Raw genomic sequence first — 20,281 nt, 5'->3', positions numbered from 1 at the left:
AGAAGCTAGGTTATGTCAAACTCTTACTGCTGTGATCTTAAATAGTTGGTTTATTTTTGTTTTACAAAGTTTCTCTGTTTGCGTTTAAAACATACATTTTAGCCACAACATTAAACAATTAGGAACACGTTATGCTTCTCAGAAAGAAAGTGCTGTCAGCGTCCTGCTCAAAATGTTTACCAAAGACACAGAGCCAAAGGGCAAAGTACCACTGCTAAATCAACAGCGAAAAATGGACTTCATTTTCTGTATTTGCATCTGATTATTTTTCCATTTGTCACAGCCTGCTTCTTCCTCTTCTTTTTCTGTCCAAAATATCACACAAGTGTCTTTTTCTGGACACACTGTAATGCTGACATGAGCTTGTTTTGTCTCTGTTTTAAATCCTACCTTAGATCTGCCTGCTATTTTGATTACATTCTTTTCTGTGTTTAAAATAGCCCAGAAATGGACGGGCAGAATTTTATCCATTTCATCGTTGAGCACATGAGCATTTCTCACTCTGCTCAGCAGATGGCAGAAGGTACTCTCCCATTTACCCGACAGATAGCATCTTGAACTGAAAAGTTTTCTATACTACTTTAAGAAGAGAAAAAAAATAATAGTTATGTGCACATTTATCACACACTAAATCTAAGGGAAAATGGCTTAACTGCTTTAAAAATTGAAAGTAAAATGAATAACTGCATGTGAAACTGAAAGGGAAATGAATATTTAAGGATGCATTTGACACAACTGCATAGTAACTGCCAATATTGTGATTTAAAAAAAAAACAAACAACTTATTTCTCTTCAATAAGAAATATTAGAATATATGTTATAAATAACTGTGTCTTTTCCAGTAACTGGAGAAATCATGATTTTTATTGTATGGATTCACCTTGGTAGAGCAGGAGCAAACTAACCTAGTTCTTTCTGTCTTTGGTTGTATATATCATCTGATGTTACATCAAATCCAACCCACTCCTTTAGCACATTTGCTTTTTATTATTATAGCTTCTGTCAACCCCATCATGCTTCATTAGTGACCACATAAATACAGAGCAGCCTGGTGATTTCCACCAAAAATAGTATTATATTCTAAGGGGGGTGGAGGGGAAAGGTAGCTGGAGGCAAACAAAGTAGTGCCAGAAAGCCCTAAGATTATATTGGCTAGCAGGAAATGTGGAGTATCAGAATCCCAGCAGTCTGATTGTTCCCTGGTTCTGTGCTGGCATGACCTCAAAGGAGAACACACAGAGGAATGTGAACAAACTGGCTTTGCAGAAGCAATGTTGCCCAGAAAAATACAGGACGGCAGCACAGCAGATACCAAGAAGGCAAGTTTGAAAAGAGAGCAATGAAATGGTGGAGCCCAGCATCACTGGCTGATCAGTGGTTTCAGTAAGGAATAAGAGAGAGGAAGAGGATAAGGCCTTAAAAGTGAAAGTAAAAGTGTATCATGGAAGAGAAGGAGGAAAGAATAGTAGAGAGATCCTGAAATCAAAAAGAGGATGAAAACCAGTCTATGCAGCAGCATTCTTCATCGACACCAGAGGTGAGGTGGAGCTGTCATGACAATAAGAAAAGGCATTGTAATAATCAGCACACAAGATAATAAGAAGGTAGACAAAGACTTCCAGACAGGAATTGGTCTCTCCTACAGCTATTATGCAGAAAGTCTGCAAGAACTAGACAGACTGAAGGTCAGTATGAGGTAGCAGCTCCCCAGCTAATGAGCCAGACCTTATATCCTTCCTTTAATCTGTCTACGAACTCCAGTTCATGCTGTAATTTTCCAGATATTGTAGGATATGTCACACCTCTGATCCTGCCACGGACTTCCTGGCAGCCTGTCCTTCCACACAAGGAGTCTTGGGGCTGCATTACCACCACTGGTAAGATTTTGAGTGTTTTTAATCAGAAAATGCATGACAAAGCCCAGTCAGTTCAAAATGCAGATGTTTCTCAAATCAACAGGAACAGATCTAGTTAGGGACACTGAAACAGAACTGAGAGACCTGAATGCAGACTGTATGTGGACCTACAATCTTACTCTTTTCCTGCAGGGATCAGTTACTCAGGTTCCAGCTTCCTTCATGCTGTTCACTTTCTTCCTCATGCCAGGCAGTGGGTGTTGGTGTGTTCACCCATTCCCTTCTGAGAGCAGGGAGAGGTGATGGCCAGGTGGCTGGTGGAGGTGTCTCTGTTCCTCTGCAGGAGCAGGTGCGAAGTGACAGGTCCAATCATTGCCCGTCATGTTGCCAAGATGGTTCTATTAGTATTTGTTCACAGTTCATTTAGGCACTGCACAAACATTTTTATCACCTCTACTCAATACGTCCAATATCGAAGTGAGTGCTCCATTGTGCTGAAGAGACAGGAAATAAAAAATGAGAGGGTAAACTGAGTTGGTTTTAGCCCTCAGGAAAAATAACTGCATTCAGCTCTGCACAAATTGAAATTATTCCTGCTCCCTAAATACCAGGTGCATCTCATTTCATGTTTAATGTAGAACTGTAGAGACAATTTAAATGTACACGTTCATTATTAGCAAAATTCTCAGCCAGCCAGAAGCCAAGATCCATTTGCAGTGGATTCTTTTCCAGTGAAGGTTTGTATTTCATATATTTGGAAGTGCTGGAAGCAAACACAGTAACTGTTACTGACCTGAAAAAATGGCTCAGTGACATAAAAAGTGAAAAGTGTCCATATAAATCTTAAAAGATTGTTTTCACTTCATAGTATCTCTTAGGGGTAAACTGTAGTTGTAGCTACCACTGCTGTTCCACAATGATTTTCCTGAAGTTAGTGAAATAATGATTTTCATCCTAAACTTTAAATCACTTTAAGCATCCACCAGTTTACTGGAAGTGAAGTATTAAAATAGCCAAGCCTGGATCAATCTGAGATGCCAGAGGGCTGGAACTAACACATTTCCCAGGTGCTAGCAGGTCTGTATTCTCTCTCAGAGGCATGAAGGTGTTCTAGCTTTCACGTACATCAAATTCACAGTGTACAAAACCAGAGAGTGTTTTAAAGCTACTTCCTCCCCTCCGCCTTCTCATTTCCTGCACAGAAAATCCGGAGAATCTCTCTCACAGTTCTGCTGTGACCCAAATGTTGTGAAACACTCTGTTCCTCTGATAAATTTATCAAATTGCTGTCTAAAAAAAATCTTGCATTAAATTTCTTCATTGCAATGTTACATTATGAAGCCTTGAGGGCAAATTATTCTCTATGAGAGTTTAAATCTGTGGTGAACGGGTCTGCAAGGCACAATTTTCAAGATGTTGACATGAAAACACAGTATGAAGCCACAGACCTTATCCTGCTTCTTTTGCCTAATCCCACCTTTTTGCCTTTTCCCTCAGTGCAGGTATATAGGTACAGAATTACACTCAAGGATTAATCCAGACAGCCACCCTAGCAGAGAGGTCAGAAAGGACAGAAGGATGCTCTCCAAGCTAAAGCCAAATTGTTTTCTTCTCTAACCAAGCTTGAAGCAAAGTTTTCAAGATTTCTTTCATCATTGTTCTTCCACTTTCTATTAATCTAGATGTCACAGATTTCCAGGAGAGCAGAATCTGGACTTTATATATGTGTGTGTATATATGTGTGTGTATATATATATATGTGTATCTATATATATATATGTGTATATATATATAAAACCATGAATGTGTGTATTGCTTCAGGTTGTCATCTTGTTTACAAGCTGGAGAGTTCAGACCTGGTCAGGATCTGATGCGAGCTCTCCAAGGAGAGTGCAGTGCTGCAGAAATGCACTTTATGCTTTTAGTACATCAGAAATGTCATTAACATTTTACCACTTTGTGATCCAGAGGAGCAATCCCTGCTGGTTTTCATCCTAGCATGACTCCATCCTTCCTGATAAAGGAGGACCAGATTTATTTACTGACATTCTTCGGTCTTCCCACGTGGTGGATAAGGGGATCCATGTTCAAGAAGCCATTTGGTATGTTCATCCACATCAAAAACTTCATTGAAATGTGTGTGTGTCTAAAAGCAACCTCCAATCAATGTTCTTTGGCTGTGCCATCCATTGGTATCACCTATCAACAGCTTCAACCTAGATAGATCCTATGATCTCTCTTAACCCAGGGATTTTATCTGTTCAATTCCTTCTGGGCAGAAGTTCAGAGTGTTCCAGATGAGTAAATCTACCTTCATTGTCATTCAGGTCCTGTACAGTGTAATCAAAAACTGGAGACTGATCTATCTCATGGTCTAAACCAAAACCTTCACAAGCCAGGTGAACTCCTGGCACTTCATCTGGGGCTTTTTAATGGGATTTTATCAGATTTTCATGTGATTTGAATCAATGTATATGCAATTAACAGAACTGCAAGATGAGGATTTTTCCCCAAATCTTTATTAATCAACACGAATGGTTGACTATAATTTTTCCTCATATTTTTAATACAGTATTCTTAGAAAATTTACTCCCAAAGTGGAATTCCTCACTTCCCTTTTGACTGCCAAGTCAAAAGTTAAAAATGTAGCCTCAGAACTGAATATTTTACGAAACATTAGATCAAGAGGAGAGATCATTGACTTTTTCAAGCTGATTTTTAAGAGTGTTCTTCAATATTTTTTTAAAAATAAGTGGGTGAGTTTAGGGCTAATGGAATGGAAGATTGTCTTGTCTTGAGCTAGACATTTTGCTAGAAAGCTGTTGGAGGTTCCTCACCCACCTCTGCTGACACGGCCTAATGATGTTGCATTATTCTGTGTCTTGATCCTGTTAACTGACTCCTCTTGTGCCACAAAATATGGTACTTTCAGAGTGTGGAGCCTTAGAGAGTAGGAAGAGATCAGTAATTTCACTTTGTGACAGCCTCTAATCTCCAGCAATGGATCCAGGGTGAAGCCTATTTAGGAGGAAGCAGGTTTTGAAGGGGCCTGTATCAATAACTGGGATTAGACTTTCAGAAGAGCTCAAATTACATGTACGACTAAATGAAGGCCATGCTGTGAAAAGTGCTCACTTTATTAAACTAAATTTTTTGTATATTGGATTCTTTGGACACCTTTTTTGGTGTCCAGAAGGTCACAATCTCCACGTGTGTGTATTATCTCTAAAAAACCTGGTTCTAGTGCTGTAATCTGCATCATCATCTTGCCAGGTTTTTCTTGGAGTTTTGCATTTATTTTGTGTGAAAATAACAGAAATAAGTAGCAGAGGTTGATTTTCCTTTAACCATTCCACATGGAAACAGAGATGCTGCCAGCATTCTGGCAACAGAACAAAATAAAATTGCAGTTATTCCAACACTGCCAGAACTGATAGGTTCAGGGACAAATTTAAGTTTTGAAAGGAGAAGATGTCCAGATGTTTTGGAAAGAACAGGTCAGGAGCATTATACGGAGTGCATAATATTTCTGACACAAGCTGAAAATGCACAGGAAGTGCATCTATGTTTGATCACTACACATTCTGTTTCTTTGTTTTGTTTTTTGGTTGGTTGGTTGGTTTTTTTAATTATTATTATTTCTAGAAAAAAACCCACAAATGCCCTTTTGCCCTTCATGTAACCTAATCACGTGGTCATGAATAGAGGGGTTTTTCCATGGACATCCGAGGATAGTCAAGTTGAATAATATTAGTCCACTGTATAAGTTGGCTGAATGACTGTGCCAAACCTTTTTCAAGCAGTCTGCCTGCCTGGTTCTGATCTCACAGGCAAGTCAGAAGAGATCTGGGGCCAAATCCGTTGACACTTGCTTATGGGATGCCCTGGGTTTTTCTCATTAGCAACATTAGAGGTGAGATATTTGATTTTTAAAATTAGAGTTTCTGGAACAAAACTGTTTTAAAATGTAAATCATGTTGAAAGAGTATCTGTAGCATTTTCTTTACATAAAAATGGCATTTTTTGGCTGGTAAGGTCACCGAGCCTTGTGAAACTGAAGGGGAGCAGGAGACTTAGTGCAACCTAAGGAGATGTTCCCCTGTTATGATATGTATTAGTCTGCTAATCTTTCCAGTCTTTAATCCACAATACTGGATTAAAAGACCAAAAATAGTCTCTGCTGTCGGTAAAGGACAGTTTCTGGGGTTTTCTTGGAAAATGGGAATACCAGTGGGGAGTTGGATGAATGGTAAATGCTGTCAAACAGAATCCTCCCTCATAGTTATATCCCTGTGCCTGAGAGGTTTTCCACACTTCATTTTTCATTCAGTTGTCACTTCAGGTTTTTGAAAGGTTTTTTTGATATTAGTGTCAGCTCGTTTTGGGCCTCAGTGTTTTTGTTTTTTCTTTTTGGTTCTTCTAAATGAAACAAATATTTCAAAGCTGTGTTTGTCCAGCCAAACTCTTGTCATTTCAATTATTAGTGTTTCCATTAGTGTAAACACGTGTAGTGTGCAGAAGGACAGGGTGTAATTGGAGATCATAGCACTGAAACTGGTGTTCTGCTGTCTCTACATCAACATGCCGTGGTATAATGTTGACACAGAAAAAGAAGTTCATATCCTTTTTATTCCAGGTGATATGATTGTGTTTTCCTCTCTAAAATAAACCAAATGAACCATGAAAGTTACTGTTTCTTGTATCTGTGATAAATGCTACTCATCTGTCACAAATAATAATTTGAAGTACAATATATATTTATACCTATTTACACCTCACCTTCACCTGGCAAAATTCTTCTCAGCTTACTCTTGCAAAAGTTCCATCCCTTTCAACAGAAGATTTGTGGGTACATGGTGAATAAAATACACAACACCTTTCTGTTGACACTGAAATGGTGGAAAATGTCACTTTGACTTCGATGTCAGGGAAACAACATGGATTGCCCTGCTGTATCAGGAGCCACCTGATGCCAAACGTGCCAATATTTCAAAACTGGTATTTTCCAGCAGTCAAGAAGTATAAACTAATTTACTCTTCATGCTATTGTAGTACCAGAAAAACACACTGGAGGTTCCAAGTTTCCTCTGGGAAAAGGCTTCAGGACAGGACAGTGACTCTGCTCCTACCCTGGTTTTGAGGGACATATTCTACTCTTCAAGGAGTCACATCTAGACATACTCACAGAGTTCCTTTTACCTGCAAACTTAAGCCCTACACCTACAGCTTACACTTTTAATGCAAAAAGACCAGAAAAAGTAGGGCTTTGAGAGTACTTTTTCACCAGCTGACAGCGATACAGTCAATATTTTGGCTTTTGTTGAAGAAGAAATTGAAGGCTGTGGGTGCTGGTGCAGGCAGGGCCCAACTGAGGAGTTTGTCTCTCACACTGGCCACGGATGGGCACCTTAGGAGTGAGAACAGGACAAGCAGATTTGACACTTTCTCCTAAGAACCCATCACTTTCTGAGTATTTTCAGTACAGGGTATTTTCTGAGCCAGCTGTGTCTGTGTTCAGTAACATCCAATGTTTGTCCCTCCCAGGCTCTCCCACTCCCCTGAGCCCTGGAAGTGTCCTGCACCAGCTCTGCTTCTTGTGCTTGGTTTTTCTAGGCAAGGAACTCCAGGGCCCAATTGTCCCTTGCAAAAACCACCTACTTTGTTTCTTACAAACCTGTGTGCCATGCTTCTCTAAATAAATAATAGAGGCTCTGTTGTTTAGTCAGTACAAGAGAGGTTTGTTCTTTTTTTCCATATCGTTTTTGTGCTTTGTTTGTGTTTCAAAGTCTGAGTCTTTCTGCCTTTTTTGTGTGTACAGTTGAGGACTGAAAATTTGCCTACACAAGAGAATTGTTCTGATGTACTCAAAAGAATGTGAACTACTTTTTGGAAGAGATATTAAAAAATTTCCAGCGTGATTGTTGGTGGGAAGGACAAAATCTGCAGAACGACAATGAGAGCAAATACTCCAGCTGAGGCAGAAATCTTTATTTATACAAGCTAGAAGGAGTAAAAATCCATGAAACATCCCAAAAGACCCTTGTCACATTTCAGTGTAAAACAGCATCAAGCTCTGATTCAGCTCTATAACTGGGAGATGTTTTTGCATGCTCCTAATATGCCTGAGATATAAGAAAAAAAGAGGTTGTCACTCAGTATTCTGATGAGAACACTGAGATTTAAAAAAATGCATTTTACACTCGATGTTCTGAGTATCATCAGGCATTTCTTTCCACTCCTCTGCAGAGTTGCTGTGAGGAGAACTCCCAGGCAGCACCAGCTCTCTGCATGAGGAATGGAGTTGGCACCACGTTCAGGGAAACACAAGTTGAAATAATGAATTCTTTATATGACACAAAGGGAAGTAGGATTTTGCTGATTAGGACTTATCAATGAATGGCAATTTCATCCCTGCAAATAATTAATTGTTATGATATGCCATTTCTCCCTTCCCCCCTCCAAATTTTTCAGAAATGCTCTTTTTTTTTCCTGTGACATTTGACCTCATGTAGGACTTTATTCCTGTACTTTGACTTCTTTCTGCCTGTGCTTTAATACATGCCTTCAAACTTTCCCATTAGCACCAGCATGTGTAAACAATGGCTGTCACATGGAATAATGTAATAATCAAATCTATCTAATGAGCCAGTATTCACTAACCTGCTGTCTGAGCAACTTGGAGGAGAAAAGGACAAAGAAGAAAATCATTGTAAATATAGGCAGAGTTGTGCAGACTAAACACACAGCACCAGAAACACACACGAAAATGCAGAAACCAGTGTTGACATAGAGAGGTACAAAATGTTTCTACCTCCTTCTCACAGCTCACAAAACAGACACACAAACACTCACACAAATGTATTTATTTATGTTACCACATCCTACCGTTTTCTGATTTTTGGAAACATTTAGGATGCATTGTTGCCAAAGTGTCTGGGTAAGAATAACAAACAATTTTGTTGAAGAATGTGTAGTAGTATCTGAAAAACCATGGGAGCAGTGGCCAGTATCTTAGAATGAACAGCTACTGGTCAGAACATGACAAACAAACTTACCAAAAGGAGCTTCAACACTAAACTCTTTTCAAACAAAGAATGTGTTGTGTAGAAAAAGAAATTAGGAAAGCCTGGCTTCTGAAATCTGACTCTGAGTTCTGGATATTAGTAGAAACTGATAACTGCTTTTGACTTAATTATGGTGAGCAATTATTCCACAATAATTGCTGGTAGAAATGTCTCAAGCTCACTGTGTGGAAATTCCTTTGGAAGATGAGACTGGGAGAAGCAAATAATTTCTAGACAGTGGGTTTGCAATGATCAAGTCATCCTTCCTAAAAAGCATTTGGAAAATAGCTAGTTGCTCTGATAACTCTTTAGAAGAGGAAGTGGCTGTAATTTGCTTTGAAATGTGAGGAGAAATTAGGTTGTGAACTTCCTTATAGGTCTCAATCAGGAAGTGATTCCTGTTTGTTTAATACTTTTTACAAGCAGGAAATAATAAAATAGACAGCCAGAATTCTCGAAGAAGCTGGTGAAGGAGCTCTCCTTGGCTTTGGCTTTGAGCTGACCTGGTGCAGCACAGCGCTTGTAAATAGGGACAGAACAATCCAGACACTTTTGTTTTAGGAACAAGATGCCTTTAAATCACTTTTTGATCCAAAAACTGTGCAGGCAGTAGCACATGGATCCAGCAGATGAGTAAAAAGAGAAGGCATTTTGCAGGCAGCAGAATAACTCTAAGAAGCATCTTGCAAAACAACACACTTGCCTGCCCTTACAGACCTAGGACAGTTTTGATGCAAATACAGAAAGGACCTGAGAAGTTGGGCTTGTTGCAGTAATAATCAAACTCTTCAGAGAAAAACCTCACAAGCCATCCAATGGGACCTATCAGGGATAAACTGTCTAGGTTATTATCCAAATATTCATAAAGGAGTAATTTTTTTTTATCAGAAAACCTTGTAAATGGCACCTTGGAGACAGAAATTGTGAAGCTACTTGCCAGGAGAATGGAAAAGCTGCTTTAATAACCCTGCATATGCCTGAACACAAACAAGGAAAATGCTGACTCCGTGCTCAGATGGGCTGAATCAGAAAGAAACTGCAAACACTACCCTAGGCAGAAGAGCAAGTCATGGGCTGCTGGTGGGAATGTGTGACCAGAGGGAAACAGACACCTTCCCTCCAGTAATTTGCAGAGGAAGGATAAGTTCCTCTATCACCCACAGATCCTGAGTGCAGAAGAGGAAAAATGAATGTCCAAGCAATTGAAAGCCTCCCAGCAGTAAGAGAAGTGATATGTTATATACAAAAAGGGAAGGTCATGTTCTAATGGTTTGCCCAGTTGCTTGAGGATTGCTATGCAGACATAATGGATTTTTTTTCCCCCCTTGCCTGATGTGTGTAATCACAATGTAAAAATAATTATTAGGTTTGAGATAAAATGGTTGCTTTACAGTGACAGAATAAAGTGATACTAATCTGATCATGTAGTGTCACATCTGGTGTCATTTGGCTCTTCCCTGGGGCCTAACAGGGCTGATGTTTCAGTGAATGAATCTTGACCAGAGTCACTCTCAGGCAAGAAAGTGGAATCCAAAATGATTCAGCAAGTTTGTGAGAATTTGAGGAACAACCAAACTACGAATTGCCCCAAATCTGACATCATGTGACTGAGTCTGAGGCTCCAGTTTCAGCAGCTCTGTTTGTAACACAGCACAGAAGGAATAGAAACAAATACCTTCCATATTTCTTGATAGAACACTTAGTGAGAGTACAAAATGTTTCTCAGTGCTTCTCATGCTTTGGCATAAGCTAATTAAGCAAGACAAATCTATTCCCTCTGAAAAGGAGTAAAGGATTTGAAACGTGTGGGATAGGTAGAAACCAATTTTTAAATCTTTATATTTTATTGATTTTCAGATAAAATTTAGAGGTAGATGCTTCTAAAATCAAAGTCCATGAAGCAAGGAGATACAGAAACAGTTTGCTGGGCATCTGGCTTTGTTCTGTAAGTTTAGAAAGAAGCAGAGCTATCTCTGTCATCAGTTATCTCACTAAATGCTGTGGACATACCAGTTCAGCTGGGCTGCACCCAGAAGCCCAGGTTTTAAAATAAAGAATAAAATAGTATGTAACAAGTTACTTCTCTTCTGTGGTAAATGCCCGTGTGCGCTTTTCTCATCAGCAAATAAGACTTAATTTGAGTTAATTACCTTGCTTTCATTCTTGTGAAATAAAACTTTGCACATGCTCACCCAGCCAGACTAGCAAGTATGTAGATACATTGGGGTAGAGGAATTTTAATATGCATCCCTTTCCCCTATGTGAAAGTCTGTAGCCATGGGAATAATATTTACTCAAGAAATTACGATTAGGGCTTGAGGGTTTGGTTTGGTTTAGTTTAGCACATGTATTGTGTTTTTACACACACGCAGTCATGCTTTATGTGGTGTCTTTTCTGAATGTGTGGGGATACTGTGTGAATTGTTACGTGAGAGGGTGTATGTATGTTGTAGGCAGAGAATGTTTCTGTCCAGGCACTTGTGGATGTTTTATGTGTAATGTGAATAAACGAAGATGAATGGATCTACGGTTTCACAGAATACTTGATGACACGGTCAGTGTGCTGCACAAACACAGAGTAAAAGTCTTCTGTGCTTATGTTGGATGCACCAACTAGTGAAAAAGACTCGCTGTGTGTCTCCTGCACTTTTTGTTGTGGATATGGCAAACGGAAGGTACGTGACTCGCTGCAGGGGGCGAGGCAGTGAGGCCCCTTTTCGCCTGTGTCTGTTTGTCCGTCCAGTGAGCATCGATCTGCAGCCGTTCCGTCTGGCCTCAGCCAGCGTGTGGGCTGCTGCTGTCTGGGTGGCAGGAAGGGGAAAGGTTTGTGAAGGAGCATCTGGGCTACACCTCTTGTTTGTTGTGGTGGTGGAGGAGCAACAGATCTCGGGGTGCGCACAGGAAGCGCAGGCGGGCCCGGGTTCCCCTGCCGGCTGCAGCGGGGCCGGGAGCGGGGGCTGGGCGGCGGGGAAGCGCTGCTGCCTGCCCCGGGGCTGCCGAGGGACGGTGGCAGTTTCTGCGGCGGACACGGAGGCAACTGAGCGTGTGGGAGATCCCCTCCGCGTGTGCGCAGGGAGGCAGCTGATGGGCGTGAGGGAGAGCAGGGATCCGGCTGCCCTGTGCGGGTGAAGGGGTGTGTGAGAGGTGGGAGCCTGCGTGGGTGTGAGACAGAGAGGAACCGGTGTGTGGCTCTGGGGGGAGCTGCTGCGTGTGTGAGACAGGAGCCAGCGCGTGCGGGGAGAGCCGGTGCGGGGGCGGTGCGCGCACGAGGGAAGCCGTTGGGCGCGAGAGGAGCCGGTGCGTGTCTGCGAGGAGAGCCGGTGAGCGCTGGGGTGCGGGGCGGGGACGCTGACGAGAGGCGGCAGGTGCTGACACCCCCCCCCCGGAGCCCCCGAACTGCCCCTGCCGGGGGGCGGCCCCTCGCCGGGCCCGCCCCTCCCCGCCCCGCCGCGGCCGGGGGCTCGCTCTCCCCCCGCGGGCGGAGCAGCCGGAGCGTGCCCGGGGCCGGGATCCTCCTCCCGCTCCGACGTCAGGCGGCGGGAGCGGGAGGCAGCGCCCAGCGCCGCCGTTGCCAGAGACTCGGCGGCCGCCGGACGGGGCGGGCGTCGGGGCGGTGACTGGTTCCCGGCGCGGTGACTCCCGGCGCGGCCCGGCTCCCGGCAGGGGGGTGGAGAGGAGGGAACTATGGCCGACGTGTTCCCGGGCTCGGAGCCCGGCGCGGCCCCGGACGCTGCGCGACGCTTCGCTCGCAAAGGAGCCCTGAGGCAGAAGAACGTGCACGAGGTGAAGGAGCACAAATTCATCGCGCGCTTCTTCAAGCAACCCACCTTCTGCAGCCACTGCACCGACTTCATCTGGTGAGAGATCCCGGCAGCTCCTTACCCCTCCCACCCTCACCGCCGCTCCCTCAGCTCCGCCCGGGCCCGCTCAGCCGTAGGGGATCCCCGCTCCGGGGCAGCCCCCGCCGCTGTGCCCGGGCTCCGGTCGGCGGCCGGTCCCTGCCCGCCCACCCGCCGCTTCCCCGCAGCCGCCGAGCCGGCGGGGGCTGCCCCGGCCTCTCCCCGGTGGGGCTGAGCAGTGCCGCCTCGCTGCCCCGGCTCCCTCGCATCCTCCTCCGGGGGGCTGTTTGCGGCCGGGGGTGCTCAGAGGGGCCCCTGCCCCGGGCCGGGCGCGGGGAAGCCCCTGAGCTTGCCGGCAGCCGGGGAGCAGCGCTGGCTGGGGCTGAGGACCTAAGCTAAGGATATCACTTCCCAGATAATCCAGATTTGTATTTCCTCACCTCTTGCCCCCCCCGCCCCGACCCGTGTTCTGCTTGCCTTGGCTGGCTTCCCCCGCAAAGCCCCGTTCCCTTCCCGCGGCGGGGGAGCTCGGGCAGGGCTGCAGCTGCTGCGGGAGAACCGGAGGGTTTTCTCTTTCGGGTTGTGGGTGTTGCCGTGTGGCACAACTTCTGTAGCCCTGCCTTTAACTTTGTGGTCGGTGTCTTTCTCTCCTCCTGCTGCAGAGGGAGGGCAGGGAGGCTGGGAGCGCACGGTGACACCGCTGCTACGTTACGTGTTTAGGAAAGGGAGGTGTTTGGGTGGCTGGGTTTGGTTTTATTTCATTTTTTTAAAGAGGGTTCCTGCTGGAGAGAGCGGAGGAAGGGAGGAAAACTTCCTACCAACACCCTCATTACTAAGCTGTTAGGGTGGAAAAATATACCTCTCTGTCCTGCCGTGCCCTCTTCTGGGCAGGACGGCAGCCCCAGGGCAGGCCGAGCCCTGGGCGCTCCGCACCCGCGGGGCTCAGCGCTCCCCGCGGCCGGGCGCGGAGCGGGCTGCGGAGGCGGCTGCTCCTGCCCCGCGCCCTCAGCCAGGTGAGGCAAGAGCAGCGGGGGTGGACCTCGCGTTTAGCTGAGTATTTTGTACATTCAGTGACCGAGCAACATAAACAACTCGGGCTTCCTCTACCTGCGCTGTGGGTTTGGCTTCTTGCTCTGCCGCTGAAGTTTCCACTGCAAGTTGTGCTCCTGCAAATGAGAGCTGTGATTTGTTTTAGCCAAAGCTGTAAAAAACAAACAGAGGGGTCTGTACCCAGCTGGCTGTGTGTCTGTGGCAGGTGTCTTGCTCGTTTTGTACGTGTTCATCTATCTGGGCACAGACCTTTGCCTTCCCTCCCGAGTTCTCCTGGGTTTCCATGCTGAAGAAAAAGCTGCGATTGCTCAGAAATGATTGAGATATATTTGAGTAAGGAAGGAAAGAAAACTTGGACTGCAGAAGAAACAAAAGAGAAACAATCAAACTTCCTGAGTGTTTGGGTTTTTTCTTTATTTCTTTTTAAATTGCGTATTTTAAGAGGAAAAAAATAAAGTTTGGTATTGTGAGAGACCTTCAGGAACTGCTTCAGAGTTAATCTAAAACAGAATAAATTGGAAGGTGTGAAAAAATGCTGCAGGGTTATTGTCAGACTGTGTTTGTGTAAGTAAGCAGCACAATTCAAAAGCAAAGTTTAATATTGTCCTGAGCTGCCAGGATGGATTTAAAGGTGAAAGAGTCTCCTGTAGCTGACGGGTGGCAAGAGTAGCTGTGCTCTTGTCCTGCTTGTGTCTTGCTTGTCTAAGGAAGCTCTTAATACTCATCAGATGAGCATCCTAACAACTTGGAAACTTTTGTTTCACCATACAAAGTGTTTCATGTAATTCCCAAAGGACATGTAGCAATTAACATAGGTCTTAAGGTATATAAGGAGTAGTGTATACAACCTTTCAAGGAACTGCGAAAATACCTTTTTTTCCCCTCTTAATTATGTTTGACCGGGTGACACTTGGATGGGGCTCCGACCAGCCTCGTCTAGTGGGAAGTGTCGCTGCCCGTGGCAGGGGGGTTGGAACTAGATGGTTTTTAAGGTTCCTTCCAATCCCAGCCATCCTAGGATATTTACTGAAAGAGTTAAGTGTCTGCTGATCTTTCGGAACAACTTTCACTTATTTGCTTTGTTTCTGAAATGTGGTTGTGTTTTTAAAGACCTTTTATTTAGATACATTGTAACTGCTCAGGGAGCGGAGCTGGTGAGTGTGGATTCAGCTCGGGCACTGCAGGATGGCTGTGCTTTCAGAGCAGATAATGCAGGAAGGTTCTTTGCAAATAAGTCTGTTTAAAAGGATGAAAAATCTAAAATCTGTTTTACTTTTTTAGTCCTGCTGTCAGCTTTCCTGCAATTGCATTTGCACACTTCCAGTACATGTTTTTTTCCCTTGTGAAGACAAGAGATACCAGCAGCAGGATGACAGTACAGTCACATCTGCTGCCAAGTAAACAAACAATAATATATTTCTTTTGGTTTCCTTACTTTAGGCCTACTTAATAACAGAAACTTGTGCAGAAATTCATGGAAAATGCTTGAAGTTGTGTAATTTCAGCTTCCACCTGAAGCAACAGTGTACTAAAGGTTTCACCTCTTTCCTAAATAAATACATACATGGGGAAATTGTTGATACAATTTTTTAAAATAACGTTTCCACAAAGTTGATAATTTAACTTCATGTTATTAATTGCATACAGCCCTGCTGGCTGGCTACTGGAGTTCTTAGCTTTGTCTGTGAGTGGAAGCAGCTCCAGCTCTCCAGATGGAAAAAATGCTGCAAAGAGAGGAAATGCAGAGAAATGTTTGTAGGGAGGTTACTCAAAACATTTATTTTTGTGGCAAGGGAATGTTGAATCTTTAAAGATAAGCAGATAAATAAAACCAACAGCAGTGCAATGTGCCAGAGATGTAATATAGGTTGGAACTCTGGGTAACAGGGACAACACTTGTGTGTCACTGTAGTCACTGGAAAAGTGTTGCACACAGGTGTGTATTTTGTTATGGAAATGAAGCAAGGAAGCTGAAAAACAATTAATATTAAACCACTGGGCCTGTCTTCTCATTTATGTTGAACCAAACAAAACCTTTAACCTGTCTCCTTTCCAGAGAACAGCCAACCAGTCTCTTGCTGAGGCACATAACATCATTGACACACAACCCTAACATTTGGATAAAAAAATAAGTCTGGTTTGTTTTATATGCCTTTGGTAGAGCTTGGAATATTGAATGTTGCTGTTAAGTACACACGTGACATTAAACGAGTTGAAATATTATGCGGTAATCACAGATGATGATAATGGTAGATCCAAAATAGCTTGTAAAATAATAATAATACAAAAACTGTTGCCAGAAGCTGAAATTACATAGCTAGTGACACCTATTGTTCTCTGCTTTGAAATGGGTGGGCTGTTCTGTGTTGTGTATTTTAAAGCAATATCTGAAGTAATTCAATATTAAGTTTTTTTGTGTTGTTCTAGATCATTGACAAGAAATTATAACTAAACATACTAAGACAGTTTTTCTTTTTTTCTCTTTTTTTTTTTTCCTTTTTTTTTTTAATGCAGGGGATTTGGGAAACAAGGATTTCAATGCCAAGGTAAGCCACAAATGCTTTGCTGGCTAGCACACATTGTTGCATCTTACTTTGTAGGCAGCCAAAACTTGCCTGCAGCAAGAGGGAAACAATCCTGGAAAAACTAAGCAAGCATCTCTGCCAATGTAAATTCTAAAGGAAGACAATTATTCAATTAAGTAGCTATTGGTATTTATATCATATGCATTGAACAATCAAGTAACTGTTCAAACTGTACTCACAAAAAGGGGGTTATTTTAAATCCTCTCATGGTTAAGTGGCATATAATCTGCATGTAGTGCAGTTTCTGACTTCTCACAAAAATAATCTGTGCAATTTAGCTTTTGCTGAGACCATTTTTCACATCAGAAGCTCTTGTCTGTGTGGGCGTTTTGGAAAATGGATTCAGTTTTTAGTCATATGGCTTCTTTTCATATCCCATACTCCCTGTTTTTAATTTTCATACCCTGTATGTTTAGAAGGACCTTTGGTTTGAACTGCATTTCAGGACAGGCAGCGTTTTTCTGTCTTATGTAATACTGAGTTGCAAAAAACTCCACTTCTATAAAATCACCGAGTTAATAAATTCTACTAACCTTGAGAAACTGAAAGCTGCTATAGTGGAAGATAACTACACACAAGAAATCCAGAGCATGATATGCTGCATTCTCACATTTTTTGAAAATTCTTGTAGTTATTTAGCATATAATCATAAAATAACCACACCAAACTAATTTTGTTTTCTGTCTCATATATTTACCTAATTAGGATGAGGCTTTTTGTTGTGTGTTTCCCCATCAGTTTCACTTGAAGGTGTATGTGGTGTACTAATTAACTTGCCTTTTGGTTGTTTCTTTCATTACACTGTTAAATGTTTTTTGGCTAATGCTTTAGAGCATATTTGACCATCCTCAATGTTCCTTTACTTAGTAGCTACTGAAATTATGGATTTGGTGGTATTTTTTTGAAAGCTGGTGTTAGTTTTTACTTGAAATTAAACCTCTGAAAAACTGAATGTAAAACAATGATGCCTTGTAAAGATGTTTCAATAAGTATTCTTCTTTCTGCAACTAGAAACTTCATGTCAGGCAGGATTGAGAGTTGGGTGGTTTTATTATTTCCAAAGTCGTTTCAAATTCCTCTGGCCTTTGTTACCCAAGGGAAGAGGAAAGTAATGCATCAACCTGAAATGATGGTCTACTCTTAGAAACTGTTATTATTCCATGAATCCTTGTGTTAGTAGTTCTTTAACGAAAAAAAGTCCTAACTTAGTGTTTATGCAGTCTTAGACATTGCAGCTAATACTGTATATTTTTACATACGTTGTAAAACTTCCTTTAAAGAAGTGTTACATAAATTGCAGGTCTAGTTTTATTTTTGAGATTATCTTAAATGAAAGGATTTTTATTATGTTTAAATTTTATTTAAATGAAAACTTAACGCTGTACTGTAATGATTTATTCTTGAACCATGAATAGCTTACCTCACTGGGCTTGCTTTGAGCCTTGGCAAGTGTTTTCAATTGAATGTGAATGTTTTTGTTTTCTGATTTCAGTGACTATATTTCTGCTGTAGTGTTCAGCCTCACCATTACCTACAAACATGTAAATGAGTTATCTGGACTCAAAGATAAATAATTTATTTTGTTAAAAATCTTTGCAAAAATTTTTTTTTATTATTATTTTTATGGGATCCCTATGACTTTGCAAAAGACAATAAATTCAATTGAAGTAGGGCTTTCATGCCCTTAATGCGGCAGAAGTTCAGAGTGCAATTGCATTATTACTGCACAGATGCTTATCAAGAGGCAGGCACCATCCAAGGGAGTTTGTCCTTCCCAATGCCAGTATTCTAACGTGGCCAGTGACTGGCTGTGCTGGCAAAGGGCTGCTCAGAATGGCTGCCCAGGTTTCCAGCTCCGAGCTGGGGTAACGTTATTTCAGGGAGAAGCTGCAGCATCCTCTGGCATCATCAGAAATAAGCTCTTCAGAGAGAGGGTTCAGGGTCAAAGTAGCAGTGGAAAAAGCCTGGGCCTGTTTTTGGGAAGGTGTGAAATTGAAAACGAGCTTGAAAGAGATCAGCTGGATTAACTTTCTCCTCAGGAATATGTCTTTACTGCCTCCTGTTATTAGGAAACGTTTTGCTGTTTGAAGTTTGTTTCTTCATTGATTTATCCAAACATGAACTACTAAAATACTGTGCTTTTGAAACAGCAGTTCTTATGATGCTTTTTGGTTTTGCTGCTTCATGTTGGTTGTCTTTGTGACAGTGAAAACATGATGGTAAGATTATTTAAAAGAGTTATGGCATTATTTTGTTATGTTGTCAAGCAGGACAGCAAGCTGTCTGTAGTACTGAAAGCTTTTCTGCTGTGCACCTGGAAATGCTGCAAGAGGAATGTGAGAAATGGAATAATCTAAACCATTTTCAGTCTGCCACAATACGAAAGTTCCTCTGTTTAGAAAGCAGACTTTAAATTAAGCAAGCTTTTAAGTTACGGTTTGGCTCCATCGTTCTTTTGATATGTGCTGTTATGCTGAGTGCAACCTATATTTGTTGGTTTGACTTCTAAGAGAAGTTTTTGTGGTGAATAGAGCACAACAAATAGTGGTTCACTGAGATCTGAAGGATGTGTGTTTAAGAATGTGTATTTATGTATGTTTACAGGTTGTTTTAAGTTCAGCACTGAAGGCTCAGCAAGTTCCTTGAGCTGAAAATATTTTTAGTTACAGTAATATAAATGCAATCAACTCATGCTCCTGATTTAGAGTCTTGGTAATTCTCTCCTAAATGGTCAAAATCTGTAGTTACTAATTGCATGTTTTCCCTCTGACATGGTTTCTGTGTGATCTCCTGAAGTGCTCCAGTGGAGCTTTGAAATACATTTGGCTTAAAGGTAGTGAGAGTTACACATTTGTTTTCTAATTTGCATAAATACAAATTAGAGAAATCTATTAAAACATATTACTGTGTTTAGCTGATCTGTACAAATATTGATCTTTCCACTTTTTTCCCCCCTATATTCTCTCAATTTATTTTCAGACAGTTTTTTTTCTGAATGCTGAATTTTACCTTAAGAAGATGTGTAACCTTTCTGGAGCAGCTTGTGTCATGCTAGGTACACTTCCTAGCTCTGCTGGGTCTGGGCTAGTTAGACATCTCTCCTAACTCCTTCACTAAAAATGGAAATGATTGGATCTTATTCCTTTTTACTGTTCTTGAAAATATCGTAACATTGGCACGTTAAAGCCAGCACTTCATTTCCTCTGCCTTGTTTATCTCTTATCCACTGGTTCATCTCTCTTCTGCAATGAAAGGACCAAAAAACTCCCTGATGCTGTCTCCTTTTAAAATCATGTCTTCTCATTAAAAATGTTGTATTCAAGGTTTCAAAGTGGTGGCTAAGAAACTAATTTTTAATGCTGTATCTGTCATCTGGAGATTTGAGCCAATGAAACTTCTGAGCACCTGAGACCTGTTTTATTAACCCTCGGTTCTGTTATAATGTGTTTAGAGAGGAGGCAGCACAGTTAGTTCTTTCTTGTGTATGGATCAAGGCTTAGCCCTTGGTTTTTCATCTTGATACTTGTGTTTCTCCTGCCAACAGTTTCTTGTTAATTTTACTATCTTCATTGTCCATTGTAAACAGAAAAAAACATGATGAAAAGAAATGTATTCCTTTGCTGTGTTGCTTCTCAAAAATATATTCTCTCTTCCTTACTTGGAAATGTTACTGCCAAAGGGTGGATAAGTTGCAGAATTCCCCTCTCTGTGCCAGAACCCTTGTATCATTATCATTTTTGTGGTAAGATTGGGTATTATAGTTTGAACAATAACTTGAGTTTCTCTTTGTTAGTTATGACTCGTGCTAAAGTTTACATTGCCTACCATTTCTGTAAGCTTGAGATTAAGACACTAATTCCATGAAAGTCACTAGAGTCTGTGACTGT

The 20,281-nt window shown here is 42.0% G+C and overlaps 1 protein-coding gene across 2 annotated transcripts in view; it reads left to right on the top strand.

Annotated features, from left to right (window-relative positions):
* Positions 1-12,393: 12,393 nt before the first annotated feature.
* PRKCA (protein kinase C alpha) overlaps positions 12,394-20,281 on the top strand; it is a 137,260-nt gene continuing 129,372 nt past the window's right edge. Inside the window, exons 1-2 of one of the 2 annotated variants that reach the window (XM_051635262.1) lie at positions 12,394-12,777; positions 16,324-16,355. In XM_051635262.1, the coding sequence (XP_051491222.1) occupies positions 12,605-12,777; positions 16,324-16,355 (205 nt within the window). In that variant the 5' untranslated portion in view covers positions 12,394-12,604. The remainder of the gene's footprint in view (positions 12,778-16,323; positions 16,356-20,281) is intronic. The other variant, XM_051635263.1, reaches the window with a different exon arrangement.

This window comes from Apus apus, chromosome 17 (genome assembly GCF_020740795.1).
Source record: "Apus apus isolate bApuApu2 chromosome 17, bApuApu2.pri.cur, whole genome shotgun sequence".
In the NCBI taxonomy this organism is placed as follows: domain Eukaryota; kingdom Metazoa; phylum Chordata; class Aves; order Apodiformes; family Apodidae; genus Apus; species Apus apus.
Note: the sequence above shows the minus strand (reverse complement) of the source record. Positions and strands in the feature narration are given on the sequence as shown.